The 22,534-nt window shown below is 43.7% G+C and overlaps 1 protein-coding gene across 1 annotated transcript; it reads right to left on the bottom strand.

Moving 5' to 3' along the window:
• Positions 1-647: 647 nt before the first annotated feature.
• On the bottom strand, positions 648-22,340 carry YWHAB (tyrosine 3-monooxygenase/tryptophan 5-monooxygenase activation protein beta). Its single transcript, XM_082744705.1, has 6 exons — positions 22,014-22,340; positions 7,527-7,829; positions 5,226-5,349; positions 4,178-4,341; positions 2,954-3,049; positions 648-2,641 (listed from the first exon to the last, which is right to left on the bottom strand). The coding sequence occupies exons 2-6, from the start codon at positions 7,818-7,820 to the stop codon at positions 2,585-2,587; spliced, it is 735 nt and encodes a 244-aa protein (XP_082600831.1). The 5' UTR covers positions 7,821-7,829; positions 22,014-22,340; the 3' UTR covers positions 648-2,584.
• Between the last annotated feature and the right edge of the window lie 194 nt (positions 22,341-22,534).

Here is a 22,534-nt window from a genome sequence, read left to right as displayed (position 1 = left end):
GTGGGCCATATTTCCCCTTGCCCCTCACAGGGACTGTCCTGGTTCCCACTGACCTTTGCTTGAGTGTGGTTTCGGCAGGCGGAAGAGCTCTGAACGGGTCTGGTTGTGCAGCACAGTAGCAAGCAGGCACAGACTGAGTAATCTTGGGCTGAAAAAATACCCTCATTTTTTCCCTGTCCTTAATGGAGGTGCAAGTTTTTAGAAAAGGGGCAAATGCCATGAGGAAACAGTGCTGCAGGCACTCAGAAAGTGTTAGGGCAGAGGATAGTCTGGTAGAACCCTGGGAATGATCGAGCCTTACGCAAGCATCTCACAGGCTTTGCTACATCTCAGGGTTTAAAAAAAGGGGTATGTGTGTGTATTTTGAATGGGATGTAAAATAACTGTTCATAGCAAATCTTAGAAGCTACAAAAAAGAGGACCTAACACATGGATGGTTTGTCGTGGAGGGTGGAGAAGCGTCCCGTAATAGGCAGAGAGTGGCTCTTTATTAATGGTAATTTCTCCTCCTTTACAACATGCTGACTTCTGGTTCTAAACAGGGTGAGAAATAAAGATGTTCCCTACTTTTAGAGCAGAGCTACAAGGGGGTGTGATCAGAAGAGGTAGCTAGTTCTGGTAGTGAGAGAGATGGCGCCATACATCAGTTCACAGGCAACTGATAAAATTTTTTATTTCACTTTTGAATTTTTACACTTTTCCTGATTATTCCGTGTTAAGGTGGAAACTAGAACTGTTTAAAAGACATACACAAATCTAGTACATCAATAACCGGGGATTTTTCTTTTCTTCTTTTTTTTTTTTTTTTGCTATACTATTTTCACAACCACAGGAGTGCTTGCTAGGCAATATAACCGTCACAGAAGCAAACGTGAGGCAGAATACTGGTAAGGAAAAACGAAGCAAGAAAGAGCTACCAGATATACAGACAGGCTCGTTCCACATTCACTACTGCATTTTCAAGCGCCAAGTATTAACTGCACATTTTTGTTCAGCTAGAAAGGGGGGAGGGTTTTTTTTTTTGTTTTGTTTTTTTCTTTTTTCTTTTTTTTTTTTTTCCTTTTTTTGGGTTTTAAATCAGTGCATGAATGTTTCTTTTCTCATTTCAGCAGATGGACAAACAGGCGGACACTACGGCTACATGGAATGTTCAAGGGAGAGGGGGTACTGTGAGACTGGTAGGCCTGGCTATTCTGGACTCTCCCCACTGTGGTGTTCATGCAACTTCCCTGCATTATAGGGTCTTGTTCAAACAGGTCTGTGAACTTGGCTGAAGGAGCACACTTGGGAGAGCTGGTGACAGGTACTAACAAGCATTATCAGGGCTGGCTGCAACACAGGGAGAAATCATGGGTATTTAAAAACACTTTTTTGACTCCGATCTCAGTCTGACTGAAGAGCAACGAGCGTGTTGAGAAATCAGAGGAAGCCAGAAGTATGTGCTGGCTCTTCTCAACTCCCCTGAAGTGAGGCCTGCGGACCAAAGTGCTTGCCATCTTCGCTCACCCCCTCCAGGCCCCCGCCCTGCCCCTACGGTGTTCAACAACAAACAGAAGACAGCAACAGAACTGAAAAGGAAAAAAAAAATGTAAAGAAGCAGGACAGACACTTCAAGAGGGAAAAGAAAAACCAAGGTCAACAGTCAAAAAGGACAGTGGGAAGAATGTCTCGATTTCAAAATTTAAAAGCCCCAAGCTAGGAAGCACCCAAAGACTTGAGTACTTCTTAAGTGAAAGGCAATCTCTACAGAACATGACTCTGAAAGGTATTACCCAGGAAACAGATAAGGCCATTCATAAGATACACGGCTTTTCTCTTCTTTAGGTCTTGGTTACAAGGAAAACAGATTCCACTACTGGAGCCCAAGTTGCAAATCAGTAAGATGGCTGTGGGAAAGGGGTGTTAGTCACGGGGTCTAGGAGCACTGGGCCTTTTCATGGTGTCAAAACCCAATTATCTGCCACAAAGAGTTTCCATTTTAGGCTTTGAGTTTACGGAGAGGAAGACACTGTGGACATCTGCAGTCATGAACTTTTGAGTGGCAACAGCTCAAACTGGCCAAGTGTCTGTACTCCCCCACCCCCCCAAACAGGCAGAACTACTGTGAGTTGCTGTCACAGGACAGGGGTCTCACTCTGCGTCCCAGCGTCACAATATAATCTCTATAACTTTCTGTACAACTTTACAATGGAACTGTTATTTCCGTGACTAGTTTGATTATCAGTTTAAACTTTCCAAAAAGTTACACATAATTTAGGTCTAGTTTTTCTACCAGTAAGAGTTCTGCTAAGTTACAAAACCCCATAATCACAGTGTTCAGTTTAAAAAAAAATTCAGCACACAGTAATCCTGTCAATGTTAATCAAAATCAAAACTTCAGAATGCCGTGGCATTTATGTGACCAATCTGAGTTTTAGATACACACACCAGCTGTTTATCCCATGGACCATTTTGCTAGGCTGAGGCTGTGAAAAATTGAAAGTCGACGTACGACTTTTTTTTTTTTTTTTTTTTTTTATCGCACGAAGGGATATATGTGGAGGGTACAGAGTGACACTGAACAGATCACGAAGCACAACAGACATTAGTTCTCTCCCTCCCCAGCATCTCCTTCATCTCCCTGGTTTTCCGACGTCCACAGCTGCAAGAGAAAAACAGAGCTCTAATCAAAACAAGGCTCCTAAAATTCACTCAGAGAAGTAGACCCAGTCTGGACCAACTTATCTCACTTAATTGCTTCAAATTATCACTGTATTACTGCAGACTATGAGGACTGCAGAGGCCAAAACTTTAGCAGTCATTTACAACCAACTTAACAATTTAGTACATTTCACTCTACTTACAGGGTACAAATCCCCTCGGGGAGTCTTGGGCAACAGTGAATTCTTCGCTCGGTGATAGGAACGAGACTCTAAGCCCTCCAAGAGCAGGATCGTTAACCAGCAGTACTTACAGTGAGATTGTCCCTAAGCAGTTGCATGATCAGGGTGCTATCTTTGTAAGACTCCTCGTTCAGCGTATCCAACTCAGCAATTGCTTCATCGAATGCCTGCAACAAAGAGCCATTAGCAGAGTTGTCACAGGTTCTCTGGAGCTAGTTTAGCGCAATTTTTTTCCTGTTAACAAATGTACATACTTTCTTTTCCTGTACAGTGCTCTAGGGGAGCTGAGGCTATTATTAATGACCTTGTTTGATAGTTTCCGCAAACAGATAATGCATGGTTATAAGGCACCAACCAACAATGACAAAAAATCCCGAGAACTTCACTGCATGTGGTAACACAGCAGGTATTACTGTCAACCCAGCACAAATCCATATTATTATTATTATTTTAAAGATTTTATTTATTTGAAAAACAGAGATCACAACTGGGCAGAGAGAGGAAGGGAAGCAGGCTCCCCACTGAGCAGAGAGCCTGATGTGGGGCTCAATCCCAGGACCCTAGGATCATGACCTGCGCCAAAGGCAGAGGCTTTAACCCACTGAGCCACCAGGCACCCCCATATTATTTTTTAATTGCCAAACCTAACTGCCAGTAATCCTTTCCTTTCTTTATTAAAACCCAAAAGGTCTGATACAAGGAATAAAGGGAGAACAGACATTCACACCACTAAATCTGATTCAATTAAGTGATGGACCTTAAATAATTCATTTCATGTACTTTTTCCAAATTAAAAAAATTTTAAGTAACAGTGTGCATGTTGAAAGACTAAAAAATAAGTAGAAAAGGCGGCTGAGTTACTAACAGAAGACAAGAGGTAGCTCAGCACACAAAGAAAACCTGGTCTGCTTTCTTTCATAAACACAGCTGTAACTTCAAATCTTGGTACAAGGAATTTAATATGTAACAGAGGCTGACAGAGCCCATAGCCTGACAAGGAACAACACACTACCTTCCCCCTGAATTTTCTACAACCACCTGCCCAAGCCAGTAATTACACAACGAAAACAAAAATCAGCAGGAGGTGCTGAGAAGAAATCAAAAAGTGAAAGGTCTGTATTTATGTCACAAAAGATCTACTCCTATCTCCAGAACATCTTCAGAAGGACTAGCACAGTGAGTTGTTACATTTAGGCAATAAAAAGACGTATGTGTGCACACACAGACACACACACACACACACACACAGAGGCAGTGTTATACTACAATCAAAAACCATACAAGGACTTTCTCACCGTTTTTGCCAGGCTGCAAGCCTTTTCAGGAGAGTTTAGAATCTCATAGTAGAAGACTGAGAAATTCAGTGCCAGGCCAAGTCGAATTGGGTGTGTAGGCTGCATTTCTTTCTTACTAATTTCAAACGCTTCCTGGTAAGCCTGCTGGGAGTTCGACACAGTGGCTACAAGAAAGATAAGGACATTAAAGGCGAGGTTCTCTCCCAGGTGCATCACATGCCGGACCCCCATCCAGTTATTCACCCCACCGAGCAGGAATGAGGAGCGACCAAGCAAGGGGTCAGTGTCTCCCCCATCTGATTAACAACCATTTGTTACACGTTTACTCTAAGCCAAGTACCACATTAAATGCTTTGGAGAAAAGCAGAAATAACCTTTAACGAGACAGAACACAGGAAACAATATGCTCCAGTAGAGGAATTATGGACTTTATATAGAGTCAGAAGACTCAAACCTGAACTCCCAACTCTTACTCTCTAAATGTGGGGCTTGGAGTAAGTGAAAACCTCTGTGAGCCTTGGTTTCCCCATTAGAATAACAGGCAGATCCCCACTGGAACTCCTAGAGTTGTATAAGGAATAAATGAGACTCTAAAATACTTGGCACATAGTAGGTACTTAGTAAAGCAGATCTGTAGTTCTCACCATCACAAAACACGTATGTGATAAAAGAAACAAAACACTATTTACTATGGTGGTTTTATACCATTAGACATAATAAAGTTTTACTTCTAAGAACAGACACCAAATAATCCTCAAGGTTATTATTATTATTTTTTTTTTTTAAGAAAAAGATTTCTTTAAATGGACTACTGCATCACACTTTTAATGTCCTCTGCACTTTCCCCTTACATATATTGATTTGTCAACCCCCCCCTTATGCTGACCTGCTCATCACAGGTCAGCATAATGTTAGTGGTCTTTTAGATTCTCAGTACCATGATGTTCGAGTCTATGGTAAACAAAGTAAAAACTGTTTAAAATTACTGAGGAGGAGGACTGGCTCCACTATTGGTCAAATTCCTTAAAAAAAAAAAAAAGTTACTTACTTTGTTTATTATCCCCAGATGCCACCTCAGAAAGATATCTAAAATAATCGCCTTTCATTTTCAAGTAGAACACCTTGCTTTCCGGTTGTGTAGCATTGGGAATAAGATATTTGTCCAACAGCTCCTAAAAAATGATTCACATTCTGTTAAGAATCTGGAAATATTATTTATAAGATGTTAAAACTATGTTTGAGATTCAAGACACACTACCACTTCTAAATAATTTTGACGATTTAAAAAAACATAATTTGCATCCAAAGCTTTTAAGTGTTTTTTAGCCCAGGTCCTAACAGCACATGTCTGTATTCTTCGGTTAAAAATCACTTTTGACCATCCACAAGGGGTTGATTAAAGTACAGCCATACAATGGGATGCCACGTAAGGCCTTAAAAATGATGATGCAGAACTATACCAATAACACGGAAAGATTCTCAAAAGAAGTCTGAGTGAAACAAAAAGATCGTAAGTACCACATGAATCCTATTTTAGTATTAAACTATGTACGTGTACACACAAACACATAAGGGAAAACTCTTGAGGAATATTTATCGGTATGTTAATAATGATTATCTACATGACAGGATTAGAAATGATTTTTACTTTCTGATTTATACTCTTCTACCTGGTCACCCCCCTTTAAAAAAAAAAACAAAAAACAATGAACCTGTATTACTTCTGTAATTTAAAAAAAGAAAAAACAATCTTTCCCTTTTGGGAGGAAAAAGGTGAATAACAGAGCAAAACTGCCAAAAACTAAGTTGAAAATCAATCAGACCCGGGTAGAAGTCCCTCCTCTGCTGCTTACCATCTGTGCCCCTGGACAAATGATTTCTAAGCATCCTGAGCCTCAGTTTTCCCAGCTATACAATGGGGAAGCACAATAGCCATCTTCTAGGGTATGAGGACAAATGAGCTAGAGTACATAAAGTGCTTAACACGATGCCTGGCACGCAGTAAGCACTCAAAATGTAGCTAATACTATTATTAAGAATAAATTCCTTTAAACATTTATGCTTACAACAAAAGCAGTTCTGAAGGAGTCCAAGCTTCGTATACAGAGCAATATTTTCGAAGAGTTGTTTTAGAATGTGGCATCCTGAAAAACTGGTTAAGAGGCAGTAAGTACCATGCTTTTCTTCACATTCTTTCAGATGCTCTTAAAAGCTGGTCTACATTTCAGGAATTAGGAATTTTCTTGCCCTTGGAATGCATGCCATACTCCATCTGAATACCAGATGTACCTAACATTCAGGAATTAGTGCACCATTAACAAACCCCCAAATTACCAACAGGCAACAGATTTAGCCATGACACTCTTCCACCATGAGTCTAACAAGAGCAGCTCAATGCAAAGGCTTAGCTGGAAGGGGATTAGGGGATTTAATCAACCGATGTGAGAAGGCGCAAGGGGCGGCGGTCACTTTAATACTCTCTGCAGACAGCCAGGGTGTAACTCCTTATGGGTTAGGGAGGAGGGATACTGCCTGATGGCTGACAAGCTTTGTACTGGTTTTCAAAAGAAAGGTGTCATGGGTAGTAACTCGGAGAGGCAGCCAGCAGGGGAGGAGGTAGATCCACAAGTGTGAATTCCTTTTCCCTTCAAAGCAGCCCTCACCGTTCATTTTTACCTGATTTCACCTGGAAGAAAAAGAAAGTTCCCAGTGGGCTCAGGATGTGAGGGAAAGACAATATGATCATGATTTGCTCTAGGATACACACCCCTCCCGTCCAACCCCAGACTGTGGCCAGAGCAGAATAGTTATGACTCAGTCATCTGACTAAGGCTTATATAAAACCCAGGTGAGGACAATCCCCAAACCATTTTTGATTTGGCTTCGGACACAGGCCCAACGGACAGATGTGACTAACTTTCAGGACCTTACGCTGTGCGGCCAGGACTGGGAGAGGGGGAATGAGAGCGGGGCTTCTGGCTCCCACCTCCCCGGCTGGAGGTGACATCACCGCTCAGACACAGAACAGCCCATCTGTGGCGGCACCTACCTGAGATCCTGCCAATGTGGACTGAATTTCTAAAGAAAAGAGGGAGGGATGCTCCTGTTTGTCACAGGTCTTTGTGAAGGGAGAGGAAAAATATCCCATTCGTGATGAGCAACCTCTGATCAAACAGGAAGTGAGGAAAATCACATCACATCACAGGCTTACAAATCAGCTCCGACTGATTGCAGCTTTCCAGCATATTCCGACACCTTTCTCTCATGAGCCGCTTGAGAGTTTGCGTTTGAGCGTTACATTAATACTGTTCGCAAATCGCCGTTTGAAACCGAAACCCCGGCCTCTTACCAGAACGTCATTGCAGATGTCCTGCAGCTCGGCCTCGATCTTCTCCCGGTACTCTTTGCCCATCTGCTGCTTCTTCTCATTCCTCTCTGTTTTCTGCTCAATGCTGGAGATGACGCGCCAGGAGGAGCGGCGGGCGCCCACCACGTTCTTGTAGGCGACAGAGAGCAGATTTCTCTCCTCGTTGGAGAGTTCGTGCCCCTGTTCCGTGACGGCCTTCATGGCTGCGGCCATGTCGTCATAGCGCTCGGCCTGCTCGGCAAGTTTGGCCTTCTGTACCAGCTCACTTTTATCCATGGTCGTTCCCTAGGACAGGAGTGAGCGGGAGGAGAGAGAGAGAAAGCAACTGTCAGGCTTTAGGGCCCTGGAAATGCATGTGTGAACCTTTTCCCAACCCGTCGGGCAAGAATCATATGTAAATACGAAACGTGTACTTGCAAACGCACTCCACCGTACTGAACACCAGCACTCAGAGGGCTCAGTCCCTTGCTAAATTCTTTGCCAATTAATTTTCTCAACAGTCCTGAAGAGCAGATGTGTTCACAACAATCCCTTCCCCCCTTTCTGGAGGAGAAGAAGTGGAAGTTCAGAGAAGGCAAGTGACGTGTCCGGCAGCGCTGCTCAGAGACCGCAGACTCCAGCCTCCCTGTCCCCGCGAGTCTGATCGGCCTCCCCAGCATACGCGGGCTGCTGGAGAACTATCTCTTTAGAAGCTTATGCTAAATACACTTCCTTAACTTCTTTCGAGAATTGTCTGGTTTTGACCAAATCTAGTTTTCCCCCCACGGTATTGGGAAAAACACCTCAAGTCTGAGGACTGCCTCAATCTTAAAGCAAAGACAGGACTTTAAATGTTACATCTGGCAGTGCCCATCAAGCAGTAGGAACCTGAAAAACAGAAGCCATTTTTGTCCTATCTTCTGCATTTTGCTAACTTGCAGGATACACTGTAGACAAGAGCATCAACTGAAGGGAAGGAGATCTGGCTCTTTCTAGCCCCAGCTCTGCTACTGACAAGTGGTCACATCACTTAACCTCTGAGAGCTTCAATTTCCTTACTGGAAAGAAAGAAAGAACATGACCTACTCTCCATGGGGCTGCCGTGAGAACAAATGACCTAATCTACGTGAAGGTGTGTTGAGAAGTTTAGAGCATTAAGTACAAATTATCCGGTGCTAATCATCTATATGGTATAGGCCACAAGAGCTGGGAGTGTGTTCAAGACGCGCAACAGAACTACAAACCATAACTGAGTTCATTTACAATCTTTTCTGAAATAGTAAAAATTTTAGTAACCTCAGTTCACCAAATCCTCTATATACCTATCAGTAAACACTCCTTATTCACCTCACCTTAGTCAGTTCCCCACTATAATAATCCCCATTTACAGAGAATGCAGTAATTTTTGGATAAAATGTAACTAAAAAATTTGTTAACCAGTAAGTTCAATAGACTGTTCATTTAAATTTTGGTATGTCCATCTGTGCCACAGCGTAAAAATACAATACTATCTTAAACTGTAATAAGGTTAGATACTACTAGAAGTATCAGTATTTTTATTTTTATTATTTTTAAAGATTTATTTATTTGACAGAGAGAGATCACAAGTTGTCAGAGAGGCAGGCAGAGAGAGAGAGAGAGGAGGAAGCAGGCTCCCCGCTGGGCAGAAAGCCCGATGCTGGGCTCAATCCCAGGACCCTGGGATCGTGACCTGAGCCGAAGGCAGAGGCTTTAACTCACTGAGCCACCCAGGCGCCCCTAGAAGTATCAGTATTTTTAGAACAAATTCTTACAGGGGCACCTGGCTGGATCAGTCAGTGCATATAACTCTCGATCTCAGGGTCATGAGTTTGAGCCCCATGTTGGGTGTAGAGATTACTTAAAAATAAAATTTTAAAATAAATCAAAACAAAAAAGCCAAATTCTTTCATTATAATATACACAGCATCACAATTTAGAACTCTGAAAACAATAATTTTAAAATAGCAAAAGAAGTACTGTCTCCTCCTCACAAAATGGTTTTTTACCTCAAGTTATTTCTGCATTTTCAAGTGTGGAATCCTACAGACACGGCACTACCACATGAAAATGTTTTATTAAATGGAGCATAATGGTAAGATCCGCCCCTCCCAACTTAAACAATTGAGAAGGAGCTGGTTCCCTAAGTTCAGAACTACTATTTTTCTTCCCACAGTTTATTATCTAAGTCATACTCCAGCTGTGTTCTACATAAGACTCACTAATTCTGAGCTTCTGCTCAGTGAAGTGAGTCTTACCTGATCTGCCCGCCTTCCTCACCATGTCATTGGAATGAGACTGTAACAGAGATAATAATCCTGACGAAACATTCCACTTGCTCTCCTACGTTTCCCGGCAGCCCCGAGGCAACCAGGATGGATCCCAGGGTGAGTTCTGTCTCATGAGACAGCAGAAATGATGCCACTTCCAGGTGAAAACTGCAAAGCCTGTATGTCATTCGCAGGCTCTCTTCTTCATCATCAGCTGTCTAGAAGGCCCTGTGCTCTCGGACTATGTGCTAGGGCCTGCAGCCCGAGTCCCCGAGTGACTGTTTACACTGACTCCTACAGGGTGGCACTGGACATGGCAGTATAAAAAAGAAATGTTGAGGTGAAGTTACTGAGATGTTGGTGCTGTTAGCTGCCACACCACTTCCTAGTCTACTCTGATAAAAGTATACCAAAAGGGACAGCTGGGTGGCTCAGTCAATTAACTGTCTGCTTCCAGCTCAGGCCATGATCCCAGAGTCCTGGGATCAAGTCCTGCATCAGGCTCCTTGCTCATGGGGGGAGACTGCTTCTCCCTCTGCCTGCTGTTCCCCCTGCTTGTGCTCTCTTTCTCTCTGGCAAATCAAAAAGTAAATCTTAAAAAAAAAAGAAAAAAAAGGTACATCAAAAGGACACCATTCTTCAGCTTCAGATTATACCTTCTCAGTTTATGTCTAAGTTTCTTCTTCTTCTTCTTCTTTTTTTTTTAAGATTTTATTTATTTAGGGCGCCTGGGTGGTTCAGTGGGTTAAGCCTCTCTCTGCCTTTGGCCCTTTGGCTCAGGTCATGATCTCAGGGTCCTGGGATCGAGCCCCACATGGGGCTCTCTGCTCAGCAGGGAACCTGCTTCCCGCCCCCCACTGCCTGCCTCTCTGCCTACTTGTGATCTCTCCCTCTGTCAAATAAAATAAAATAAAATAAAATAAAAAATCTTAAAAAAAAAAAAAGATTTTATTTATTAATTTATTTGACAGAGAGAGAAAGAGAAAGAGAGAGAGAGATCACAAGTAGGCAGACACAGGCAAAGCTGAACAGAGAGCCAGACGTGGGGCTGGATCCCAGGACCTTGAAATCACGTCCTGAGCCTAAGGCGGAGGCTTAACCCACTGAGCCACCCAGGCACCCCTACGTCTAAGTTTCTTGACTGCAAGTCTTTGAGTCAGGATACAACCTCCACCAGCAAATAATCCTATTTCACTGTTCCTCAAAGTGAGAAGTAGGCAGAAGTCAACTTTCAATTCACTTCAAAAATGTTCCGGTCTGCAGACAAATCCAAAGTTACAGTCACTCAGTGGCCCACTCCAAAGTTCATCAAACAGCACCTGCGCAACTATACCAGGAAAGCTTCCAATTAGTAAAATCCTGGCCAAAAATAAATTCGGAACTAAGCCATCCCATACAGGATTATAAAAGAGTAACAGAGAAATATAAAGGATCAACACTGCTAAAGATGCCATGGAAATTCTTTGGCCTTACCAGCCCAGCCCCCGATTAAGCTCCCCTCCCAAACACTCCAAGTTAAATCACACCTCTCTGAAGAATCCTTACTACTCCCTGGGAGCTCCCAAAGGTACATGCCCTATCTCTCTCAAAATCAAATGTGACCTGTTTGGGGAGCCAACTATTTTAAGCTTCTTCAGGATCACGGAAAGAGCCCTTGGACACTGAGAGCCATCATGATATGGGAAGACCAAATGCATGCCTTAAAAAATGTATTCATCTGTTTAAAAAATAATTAATTCCACACTCACACACACAACACAACTACAACAAACAAAATCCACAGCTAAATGTCCTGATGCCTCCTGCTTACATAACTTTTGACTTATGTAACATGGATTTTGAAGCAGCTAGACCAATTTCAACAGGAAATGGGTTACACAACACCCAGCAGTTTGGAGGAAGGCAGGAGACAAGGGACATCTGGAATTGTTCCTAGTTCTACATCTGCAAGAAAGAAATCTCCCATTCACTCTCCCAGACCCACTACCTGTAGTCCCCTTCATGTCTTTATGATCAGACCCATTCTTAAAACTTTGATCGAGTCACTTCCTGCTCAAAATTCTTTTAAGTTCTCTCCTGCTGATAGTAGTCAGATTCCCTGCAAGATTTTCCCTATCTTCCTAGACTTTCACCCAAACATGCCTTCCATACAATTTGTGTTTTTGCCAAAATGGTTTTCTTAAAGAGTCTGCTTTTCTGTCTCCTTGTCTTTGCTCACCAAGCTACTCCCTCTGCCTGGAATGTCCTCTCCCATTTACTCAGCATACAAAATTCTTCAGAGCAGGGCTCAAGAGCCATCCCCTTCATGAAGACTTTCTTAAACCGCTAAGCTGGAGATGTCTAATTTAACAGCCACCAGTCACATGTAGATAGTGACACGTGGAAACTTTAGTATTTCGGATATATGGAGTTAAGTTTTTTCAAAAACGATTAAATAAAATAAATTTCACTTGTTTCATTGTACTTTTTAAATGTAGAAAATTTTACATTACACACGGTTCGTGCTGTTTCTATTGGACAGCACTGCTCCAAGCTGAGAGTACTCTCAACGAAGCATTTCATCTATACCTCTCTTAATGTCCTATCACATTTCTCCAGTACTAAAATTATCTGTATATATCTTGAAGTCCCTCGCCACCCCATCAACTCTTTAGGGCAGATCTCCCACAGTGCCTTGCACATAATTAGTATGAACAAGCATCTGCTCAATGAATGAACAGATCCCCAAATGAAAGAATAAAACTGCAAATCTGGCAGTGTCTTCTCTCTGCTCAAATAATTCAAAGCACCTCTTTTTCACAAGCACATTAAATCCTCATGTTTGCACCTTATTCCTGTACTCCTGCACCCTACATCAAAATTACGCAAAGGCACAGCACAGGGACTGCGGTTAGTGGCAGTGGGAGAGTACAGTGCTGGGGATACAGTTGGGTGAGCACAAATTAACACGCAGACTTGATGAATCATGTTACTGTGATTACCACGATATGCATGGTAACTAATGTTACCATTGTGTATCAACTATACTTCAATTAAAAAAAAATAAGAAGAAAACAAAGTGGCTCTTGGTTCTGCCTTTACCCTCGCTCAGTCCCTTTGAATGACTCTCTTTTGGCAGCTCCATCTAAACTCTGCCTGGCCCTCAAAGTCCTTCTACAGGATTTTGGCTCCTCCACACCTGTCAGGCTTTATCATCAGCCACTCCCCTAAAGGTACCTTTCTCTCTGGCTGGACATCCTTGAATACTCCGTAAGTGGCACGCTCAAACACCCCTGAAATTGCTTTTCTAGTTCCTTCATTTAGAATGCTCTCCCATTTACTTCCTGCCTAAGCAAACTCTATCCAACCAACTGGCTAAAGTCTTCCCGGGCTACCCCAGCCCCCACTGAGGTTCCGGCCTGTGAGCCCCAAACCCAATTGCAGCCTGTCACACCGTCCAGGGCCTACACCACGTCAGTTTTCTGGTACAGATGAGGAGCAGTGTCTCTTTACAGGCAGTTCCACGTGGATATGTCCTCAAAGGAAACCTTCACGTTTGTTTCTCATTTAAGGTCTCACCCTGGGCCAAGCATAAAACTAATGCTCAGGCAAGTGGCTGTAAATTTTTTCAGCAAATCTGTCCTGAGAGGGCAGAGAGAAGCCAGGGCAGCTGTAAGCAGGGTGGAAAAAAGGCAGCAGGGCTAGGTCTAAGAGTGGGTTGTGAACTACAAAGCTATGTGAACTTGTTCAGCCTCAGCTTTCCAATCTGTACATTGGCGATACAGCATCCTCCTCAGGAGACGTGCTAGGAAGAGGAGATGCAAGAAATTAAAGGAAATCTTTTTTAAAAATGCACGGTGCAAACCAAATGGAAGTACTATTATTCCTCTCACAGGACTCCACATCACTGTTTCAATCCGCAATGTGAGCTTGGATTCTTATTTATTTAGCATACAACCCATGAGAAGGAAAGCCGAATGTTACAGTGTTAACATTCCTAGATAAGACTCCACCCTTCAACAGCCTCAAACCTGACACCCATGGTAACTTAACACTTTTATCCATTAGTTCCTAACTGAATTTTCTTGAATTGAATATTAAGAAATGATGGTTTATAATCAGGACCTACTTTTCTTCTAAGACTTTCAACCGATGGTCCTACCACAAAAATACCTCAGCAAGAGAGCTTTTATTTGCCTCCTCAAAAACCTTAAGAGACTAGCAGCTTCACCATCAGGCCAGGCACTAACTGCACAGAGACACCAGAGCCCACTTGTTCCCATGATGGGCTCAGATCGGAAAGACAAGGACAGGTCTCGGCACAGCTCTCAAGCACAGCCGCAGGGCACAGCCGCAGGGTGACAACATGTGTCGGTCTGCTCGAGGCCACTGGATGCAGCCCTTTAGAAGAACGGGAAGCAGGTGTGGAATAAACCATCACTGCTGAGTGAAAAACTGGGAACAATCTAAATATCTAATAACGGAGGGGTTAAAAAGAGGGACCGCTGGGCCAAGACTACATGGTTGTCAAAAGAAGGGATTTAATATCATGGATCTGCTGATGAGACACATGTAACAGGAAGAATTAGAAAAAGACGTACAAAAGTATTTCATTTTTGTAAAACACTCCAAAGAGTATTATGAGAAGTAATTCCAAGGGTGCCCATGAAATAACAGGATTTCCTACAAATACATGAAACCTCAAATCTGACAGTGAATGCTGAAACAAGAGTAAGAGTATGTATGAATCCACCAAGGCCCTCTAGTCCAAAATTCTTTGCCCAAGGGATTTCTCTTATCCAGATTCAGGATACTGAGAGGTCATCTCATAGAGGCCAGAAGCAGACACCCAGTATAAGAGGGAAAAAATAAAAATAGAAATGACGGGGCGCCTGGGTGGCTCAGTGGGTTAAAGTCTCTGCCTTCGGCTCAGGTCATGATCCCAGGGTCCTGGGATCGAGCCCCACATCAGGTTCTCTGCTCAGCGGAGAGCCTGCTTCCTCCTCTCTCTCTGCCTGCCTCTCTGCCTACTTGTGATCTCTGTCAAATAAATAAATTAAAAAAAAAAAATAGAAATGACTACCCACTGTTAAACCATAGTTAAAAAAAAAAAAAGGAGCCTTGCAATGTAAGAGAATGACCTTCTGAAATGTGGCCTTTAGAAGTACTGAACTCTCAGCTCTGTTTTGTTTTCAAGGAGAAGAAGAGGCTTAATTCTTTTTGTTTGTTCTTTTTTTGTTTGTTTGTTTTGTTTTTTTTAAGTAGGCTCCACACCCAATGTGGGGTTTGAACTCACAACCCTGAGATCAAAAGTTGCATGCTCTGCTGACTGAGCCAGCCAGGCGCCCCATGCTCAGTTATGAAATACTGAGCTTTAATTGAATTTGATAATTTCCTAGAAATTTAAAATTGAGGATTCCATGTCTATCCTGTGTGAGGATTACTAAACCTCTATTATGAAACACACAGGAGTGGAATTTGTTTCTAGGAAAGCCCTACATAATACATACCTCAGCTTCTAAAGAGAAATTAGGCCATTTTTTTTTTTTACAGTAACTTCTCTGAACCTCAGTTTCCTTAAATGTTAAAAGGAAACATTAGCAGCTATTGAGGATGTACAAAAAAATGGCAATGTGGTGCTGGTCAGAGTAAAGGCTCAGTAGACATATTCTTACTCTTTTTGTTTTGGTTTGGGTTTTGCGGAGGGGTGCAGGGGGGTGATAGGGAGAGACAATCTGAAGCGGACTCCATGCTCAGTGTGTGGAGCCTGACACAGGGCCGGATCTCACGACCCTGAAACCATGACTTGAACGGAAATCAAGAGGACACCCAACTGATTGAGCCATCTAGGCGCTCCAACACACTTACTACTTCATTAAAATGTAATGCATATAATTTAATGTGTGTTGAAATCACTGTAAATGAACACACTACCAGTATGTCCAGGGACTTTTCTTGGAATTCAAAAGAAATACAATTAGAACAGTGTGGTCCTTGTCTCTGAGAGCTCACACTCCCCCAGTTGGAGATGGTACATACTCAAGGGTTATAAAGTTTCTTGAAGAAACCAGCCAGAATTAGAGGGAAGGGGTTTAGTGTAAAAGTGGCTGGGTCCTCACTGGTTTTCTGGGCTGCAGGGGTTCTGCCAGGAGAGGAAAACGATACCCCAGGTAGGGACAAGAAACACCGATGTATGAATAAAGAGCACATTATGTTTTTCTAGGTGAAACCGAAGAGATCAAAGGCCAAAGTAAATAAAGAGATGAGCAGAGTTATGAATCTGGAGGGAAAACTGACTGGAGCATCTTTACAAGCTTCCATGGGGTAAGGAACTGACAGTAAATTCTGACTAGCGTTCAGTTGTACCATTTCAGTCAGAGGACTCACAGCACCACAAGGCCAAAGTTAGAGTTCCGGAGTCACTCTGCTGAAGGAAAAACAGATGCTGAGGTACAGCAGGAAGGACCTGAGAATGTCAGTGGGGCCAGGTGGTTAGGGGGTGTTACCCAGAAAAAGTGAAGTACTCCTGGCTCTTAAAGAAATCTCCTCACTGAAAAACACCCATTCTAAAAAATGTCTGTGTGCCATTCTACACACAAATTTCATAGTCCTGTCATAAACTGAACTCCATTCAAACATTTGCCTGTCTCTGATAGAAAATGAAACACAGCATGTCCTAAATACAAAATCGTTAGTGCTGATGTCCAGCAAACACATAACTGTGGAGGGAAAGTTCAGTTTCATTTCAAAATCTCTTCCCTCTTCCACGTCAGTTGCTGAGGATCACTGTAATTTAGGTCCAACTGGCCAAAATTAAACTTTAAAAAATGGAGGTACTGAATGATATGCCCAAGGTCACGCACTGTGAATCAACAGCAGATAAGACAATAAATTAACCTTTTCGCATCTGATGACCAATCCCAGACAATCCATTAGTTCGGATCCATAAACGCAGCTCCACTGGTCCATTTTGGGAATAGGGTTCAAAAGTTTGGAGCCCATCAATACAATGGAGTGACCCAGCCCAATTTACCAGTACCACACACCAATGCCACAGGCTACCTGATCTCTGAGAGTCCGTTTTCTCATGCATAAAATAGGCATTCATTTAATATGGTTCTTGGAAAGAGTAACTTAGTTCATGATGCAAAATACTTCAGTGTCTACACACTGTAAGCACTCAAATAGTAGCCACACCAAAGTCTAACAAACGTCGTCAGCCAGGCTTGAAAGGACACTTCCAACACACCTCATTTCTTTTAAATCCAGATGGATTTCTTTAAAGACTTTTAGAAGAAAAGGCACATGTTAACTTACCTATGCCTATTTCTAAAGTAGCACTTAGCATAATTTACTGTAAATGTCTTTATTGACTTTCACATTGGATTGTGAGCTTACGGTAGGAACCCAGACTTTTATCTTTGGGCACCCAATGTGTGGCACAATGGGTGCCATGCTGAGTATAACTATTTGATCACTCAGTGCACTTTTTTTTTAAAAGAAGGGAACAAGGCTGTTATTTCCTATGTGGACAGAGTAAGTAGACCACACCTGACCTATAAAGTACAGACTATATTTATCCTCTGCCTTAGTCTACTTTAGAATAGAGCCACCCCAGCGCCAGTCAGGAAACAACACTATGCTTTTTGACTAATGTTTCTCAGCTACCCATTTTTATATTTATAGATTCAAAAAGAGTTTCAACAAGCCCTTGAAATACTGTCTGTCCATCTCCTCTTTTGTTCAAAAGATGGTATCAGCTAACTGGCTTGGTAAATGTAATAAAAATACTCATCATTTATAGTTTACCCAAACATGTAAAGCAATAGGGCTTTAATATCAACTCCTTTAATCCTAAACATCCTATGAAGTAGGTACCCCTGCCCTTTTATAGATTCCAAGAGTAACTTGCCCAGGGTCCCATAGGTAAAATGAGCACACATGCTTTCCTCTATGTGGCACTAACTCCTAAAGATCACCTACGATTCTCAATGCTTACTTTTGGAAAAGGGAGAATGGACAATTTTTCAAAAAAAAAACCACCACAAAACAAAACCCATACAGAGTTATTACAGTGAGGTTTCAGGGATCAGCCTTAATTTATCTAGCTTTAAAAATCAAAATAAAATTAACTTAAAAACAGCATATGCCAAAAAGCTCAAAAGACTGTCAAATAAGCTTTAAGGTGAGGTTTGTGGGCAAACAGTAACAATGGCCAGGACTCATATCTACTTTATTGTCACCTCTGTCCAGGTCAAGGCCATTCAGAAGTAACTTTTATTCCTGGGTCTTTTGGGGAAAACAATGAAATAAAACTAACAGGAAGAAACTTACATAAGAGAGGACTGGCCATAAAAAAAAAATTAAAAAAAAAAAAAAAAAAAAGTCATCTCTCTAACCTACAGCCTGCTGGGAATGACTTGTTTTCTTGAGGCCATCAATCAGTCTCATCTCATTATAAGCACACATTAGAAACACGTAAGTGGGGGCGCCTGGGTGGCTCAGTGGATTAAGCCGCTGCCTTCGGCTCAGGTCATGATCTCAGGGTCCTGGGATCGGGTCCCGCATCGAGCTCTCTGCTCAGCAGGGAGCTTGCTTCCCTCTCTCTCTCTCTCTGGCTGCCTCTCTGTCTATTGTGATTTCTCTCTGTCAAATAAATAAATCTTTAAAAAAAAAAAAAAAAGAAACACGTAAGTGTGCCTATATTTGTTCCCTTGCTACAGTGTATTTTTCTCTAGAAACATGTAGGAATCAAGGAATGGGAAGTCCCTTTACAAGTAAACTTTAGTTCATTCTGGGGTATCCTTACTCCTTAAAGGAAAATGGCCCAGTCTGATACCACTGAAAGAAGAAGAACCCTAATAGGACATTATAATTTACAATTTTAATTTACTAGTTCCTCTTCTCTTCCTCCCCAACAAAATATGGAAAATCTAAAAATCTACACAAAAAGTGGTATGATAAACCAAAATTAGTCATGGGAGTCCTGATCAAATTCTGTTAGATGAAGAACCAAGTATCAGACAAATCAAAATGCCACAAAGTAACTGATGACCTGTGTCCCTGACATGAAGTAAATGCGAGAACACTGGGTTTTTCACCAGCTTGCTTCCTGGTGTACACCAGCAGTATCATCCCCACAGGCCAGAATGAATATAGTTCCTCCAATAAATTACATATGTATCTTCAAAAACAGCTAAAATCCCTGTCGAAACACATTTACTTTGATAGGAGACACGTAAAGAAAAATTAAGGACGAAATGGGGTTCACAAGAAAAACGCTCCACCACCGGTAGAAACTTACCACCAGAGCCAGACTGCTGGGTTTGATTCCTGGCTCCAGCACTTACTTACCTTGCGCTGTGTACGCGTGTGTGTGGGTGTGTGTACCCCTGGGAAAATTATTTAACTCTTCTGTGCCTCAGTTTCCTCATCTGTAAAACGGGGCTAACGGTACTTACCTATCACTGGCTGTTAGGAAGGCTTTAGTATGTGTAAAGGGCTGAGAACAAAGCGTCACACACAGCAGGTAATGTGATAGCTATTACTATGATTACAGACTAACTGTCCTGATGCTACCTCTTCAGTTGGTGAATAAATCACAGAGACAGATTCTATGTGTCTATACTATATAGCATATACGCTGTACCTAGTCTTTCTGTATATTCACGGATATGGTCAAATAACATATATTAAACACCTACTATATCCCAAATGCTTATTTTGATTTTTCAGTTTATCACAAGAACACAACAAAGACTATTACCACCTGAATTGTACAGATGAGAAAAGAGGCTCAGAAAGACTGGACATGGGGTACACAAAATAAAGTTCTACAATAACATATCAGTTTTTGAAAACAACATGTATACAAAGCAGGGATGGGTCTCATCAGAATGCAGCTGGAGGAAAAAAGAAAGCCATTAATAGTGAATTCTGTGATTAAAAAAACAAAACCAAAAGCTTACATTTAACAGTTTACCCTTTGTAAAAAGGCCCCCAAAACAACTCTGGAGATAGAGAAACTAAGAACCAGAGATTAAGTAACATACTAAATACCCCACAGTTAGAAAACGCTGCAGGTAAGAACTGAATCAAATTTATCTGACTCCAGGTCCAGTGCTCTTTGTTTCTGTATCCACAGCCAAATGGGCAAAAGGCACTTTTCTTCGCAGTGGCTCAAATCTCTGGAGACTCTGCCTCCGGAACTAGCATCATGGGAATTTGCTCAGCCTGGTTTTATGGAGGCTGCCTCCCTGATCTATAGAGCTCCAATTCTAAAATGGCTTCAACGTAACACAAGCACTGCATGATGGGAAATGTACAGAAGATTATAGGGTAGGAGCCATACTCCAGGGGCTGACAGTCCAGAAATATTTGCTCCTGATGAATGAGGATATTCAATCTAAAAATTAGGCGTGTGGTCTAGGCCAAATTACCTCATTTCTCATAAAGACTTCATCTGTAATGTGGGTGAATGGTTTCTTATCTCACTGAAAAGGGAGGTTAGGAAAATCACTCAGCAGTTGCTACTGGATTATTACTCTTCCACTTGGAAGACCACACCTAAAATTCTAAGTTGGGTCTAGTAAAACTGATAGGTTTCACCTTCCCCCTTCCTGCATGCTGCTAAGGAAACAGATCCTAAAAAATGAGGGCTGAGGCGACTGAGATATTCCTAATTGAGAAAGAGGGGACACTGGAAATCGGATATCAAACATTATTTATACATACACATTTCCAAAGAGAAAATGCAAAAAGCTGGGTAGCCACGTGTCCAGTTCTATAAACTGCCTGTATATGTGGTTTCAAAGGAACAACTGAGACACAGTGAGAAGTGGAGACAATTTTCATATTCTTTTTTTTTTAAATTTTATTTATTTATTTGACAGAGAGAGATCACAAGCAGGCAGAGAGGCAGGCAGAGAGAGAGAAGGAAGCAGGCTCCCTGCTGAGCAGAGAGCCCGATGCGGGGCTCGATCCCAGGACCCTGAGATCATGACCAGAGCCGAAGGCAGAGGCTTTAACCCACTGAGCCACCCAGGCACAATTTTCATATTCTTGAGAATGCTTCATCTTTCTTTTTGGATCCTGTGGCCTCCTGATTTTTGTATGTTCCTAACATCATCCTGCCAAATCCGGTCTCCCACTCAGGGCAAGTAAAATCCGAGTCAGATGCTATCTAGCCTTACTAACAAGAAAAGGAGTGAAGACAAGGACAAGAGACATGCATTTTTACAAAAAGGTTGGCAAATGGTCTTACCAATACTGCCACCTTCGAAAATCCAATTACATGCAGTTCTCCATTTGCAATAGACAAAGATGTACTCAATCCTCCGAAGAAAAAGGGCCCGAATCAATCCTATCCCTTCCCCACCACCAGGGAGGCCACCAGGCAAATTTCAGTACTAAAAACGTGCTAACACACAGTATGGGGGGAGCTGGGGTGAGGACACAAAAGAAAGGCATTAAATGACGGTAACTACCGTGGAAGAACGCTCCCGATTTGCAGCCTCTGATCTGTTTTTCCTGAGGATCGGGCCTGACTCTGTAACCGGGTCCAACAAATGCATTTTCTTGACTCAAACCTCAACCCTGTGCTCCTCAAGGAATCTCGGGTCCTGCTAGGCTCCCAAACCAGCGAACGATGATGAAATGGCTTTACTGCAAAGTGGGAGGGGGTTTTCCCTCTGCTCTCTCCCAAGGTTAAACCCCTTACCCATCCAGAGAGGGAGTCAACAGAAGCCCTGCGGTTCGAAAACTCGCCCGTATTTGGTTAAATTTTAATTTTTGGAAACCAGAAAACAAGGAGCAGGGGTGACAAAGCTTAAAGGGTCGGTTTTCGCCTCCCGAGGAGCAGGGAGGGGTCGCGCGGGCCACGAAGGTAGGTCGGGAGAGACGGTCGGGGGTCCGCGGCTGAAGGTCCCTTCCGGCCCCCTAGGGAGCCGCACCCCGCCCGCACGGCAGGGCCGCAGGCGGCAAGGGCTGCCTGGGCCTTTCCGTGAGCTAAGGGGCCCGGCCCCGGAAACAGGGAGGGGCCGCGGCCAGGCCGGGCCCGCGCCGCAGGCGGCCGCGCGGAGCCGAGGAAGCTGCGCGCCGCCACCTCCCGGGGCCCACCCGCAGGGTCGCCCGCTTCGCCACGGCGGACGCCGCCGATGGGGGTGGGGGGAAGCTTCGCGCTTGGGCCCCCAGGGGCCCCGGGCGGACCCCGTGCCGCACTCACCGGGGGAGGGCAACAGGAGGAAAAGACGCTTGTGAGCGAAGCTCCGAGCGCGGTGACCGCTTCCTTCCCAAGCCCACTCCTCAGGCGGCAGCGGCGGCGGCTGCACTGGCGGCGACGGCAGCAGCTACCCCGGCTCCGGAATCGGCGGCGGCGGTGGCGGCAACTCCACTTCCGCTCCGGTCACCACTTCCGCTCCGGCCCGGGCCCCGCCCCGCCCCTGCGCCGACTCCTCATTGGACGAGCGGGACACGGGGTTGCCCCGGCCGCCCGAGAGGGGCGCTGACGGAGGGAGGAGGAAGAGCGGGGAGACCTGGTCGTTGCGGACGGGGAGCGAGGAGGGGGCGGGCGGAGGGGGACGGAAATGGGGGCGCGGGGGCGGAAAGAGGCTGTGGGAGAAAAGTGGGTGGAGCTGGGGGGGGGAGTGTGGGAACCGGGGTTACTGGGCGAGGGGAGGGCTTGGGCCGGCCCGAGCCCCCGGTGCTGCGCTCCCAGCTTGGGCTCAGAACCCTACAGGGCCGGCC

This window comes from Mustela nivalis (genome assembly GCF_964662115.1).
Source record: "Mustela nivalis genome assembly, chromosome: 8".
In the NCBI taxonomy this organism is placed as follows: Eukaryota; Metazoa; Chordata; class Mammalia; order Carnivora; family Mustelidae; genus Mustela; species Mustela nivalis.
Note: the sequence above shows the minus strand (reverse complement) of the source record. Positions and strands in the feature narration are given on the sequence as shown.

Bases quoted from the DNA above. Each gene is read 5' to 3' on its own strand.
- YWHAB (XM_082744705.1), bottom strand. From the start codon at position 7,820: ATGGATAAAAGTGAGCTGGTACAGAAGGCCAAACTTGCCGAGCAGGCC. The intron at 4,342-5,225 runs GTAAGTAACTTT...TCTTTCTTGTAG, and splicing joins ATCTGGGGATAATAAACAAA to CCACTGTGTCGAACTCCCAG. The intron at 2,642-2,953 runs GTAAGTACTGCT...TTTCTCTTGCAG, and splicing joins TGCTTAGGGACAATCTCACT to CTGTGGACGTCGGAAAACCA.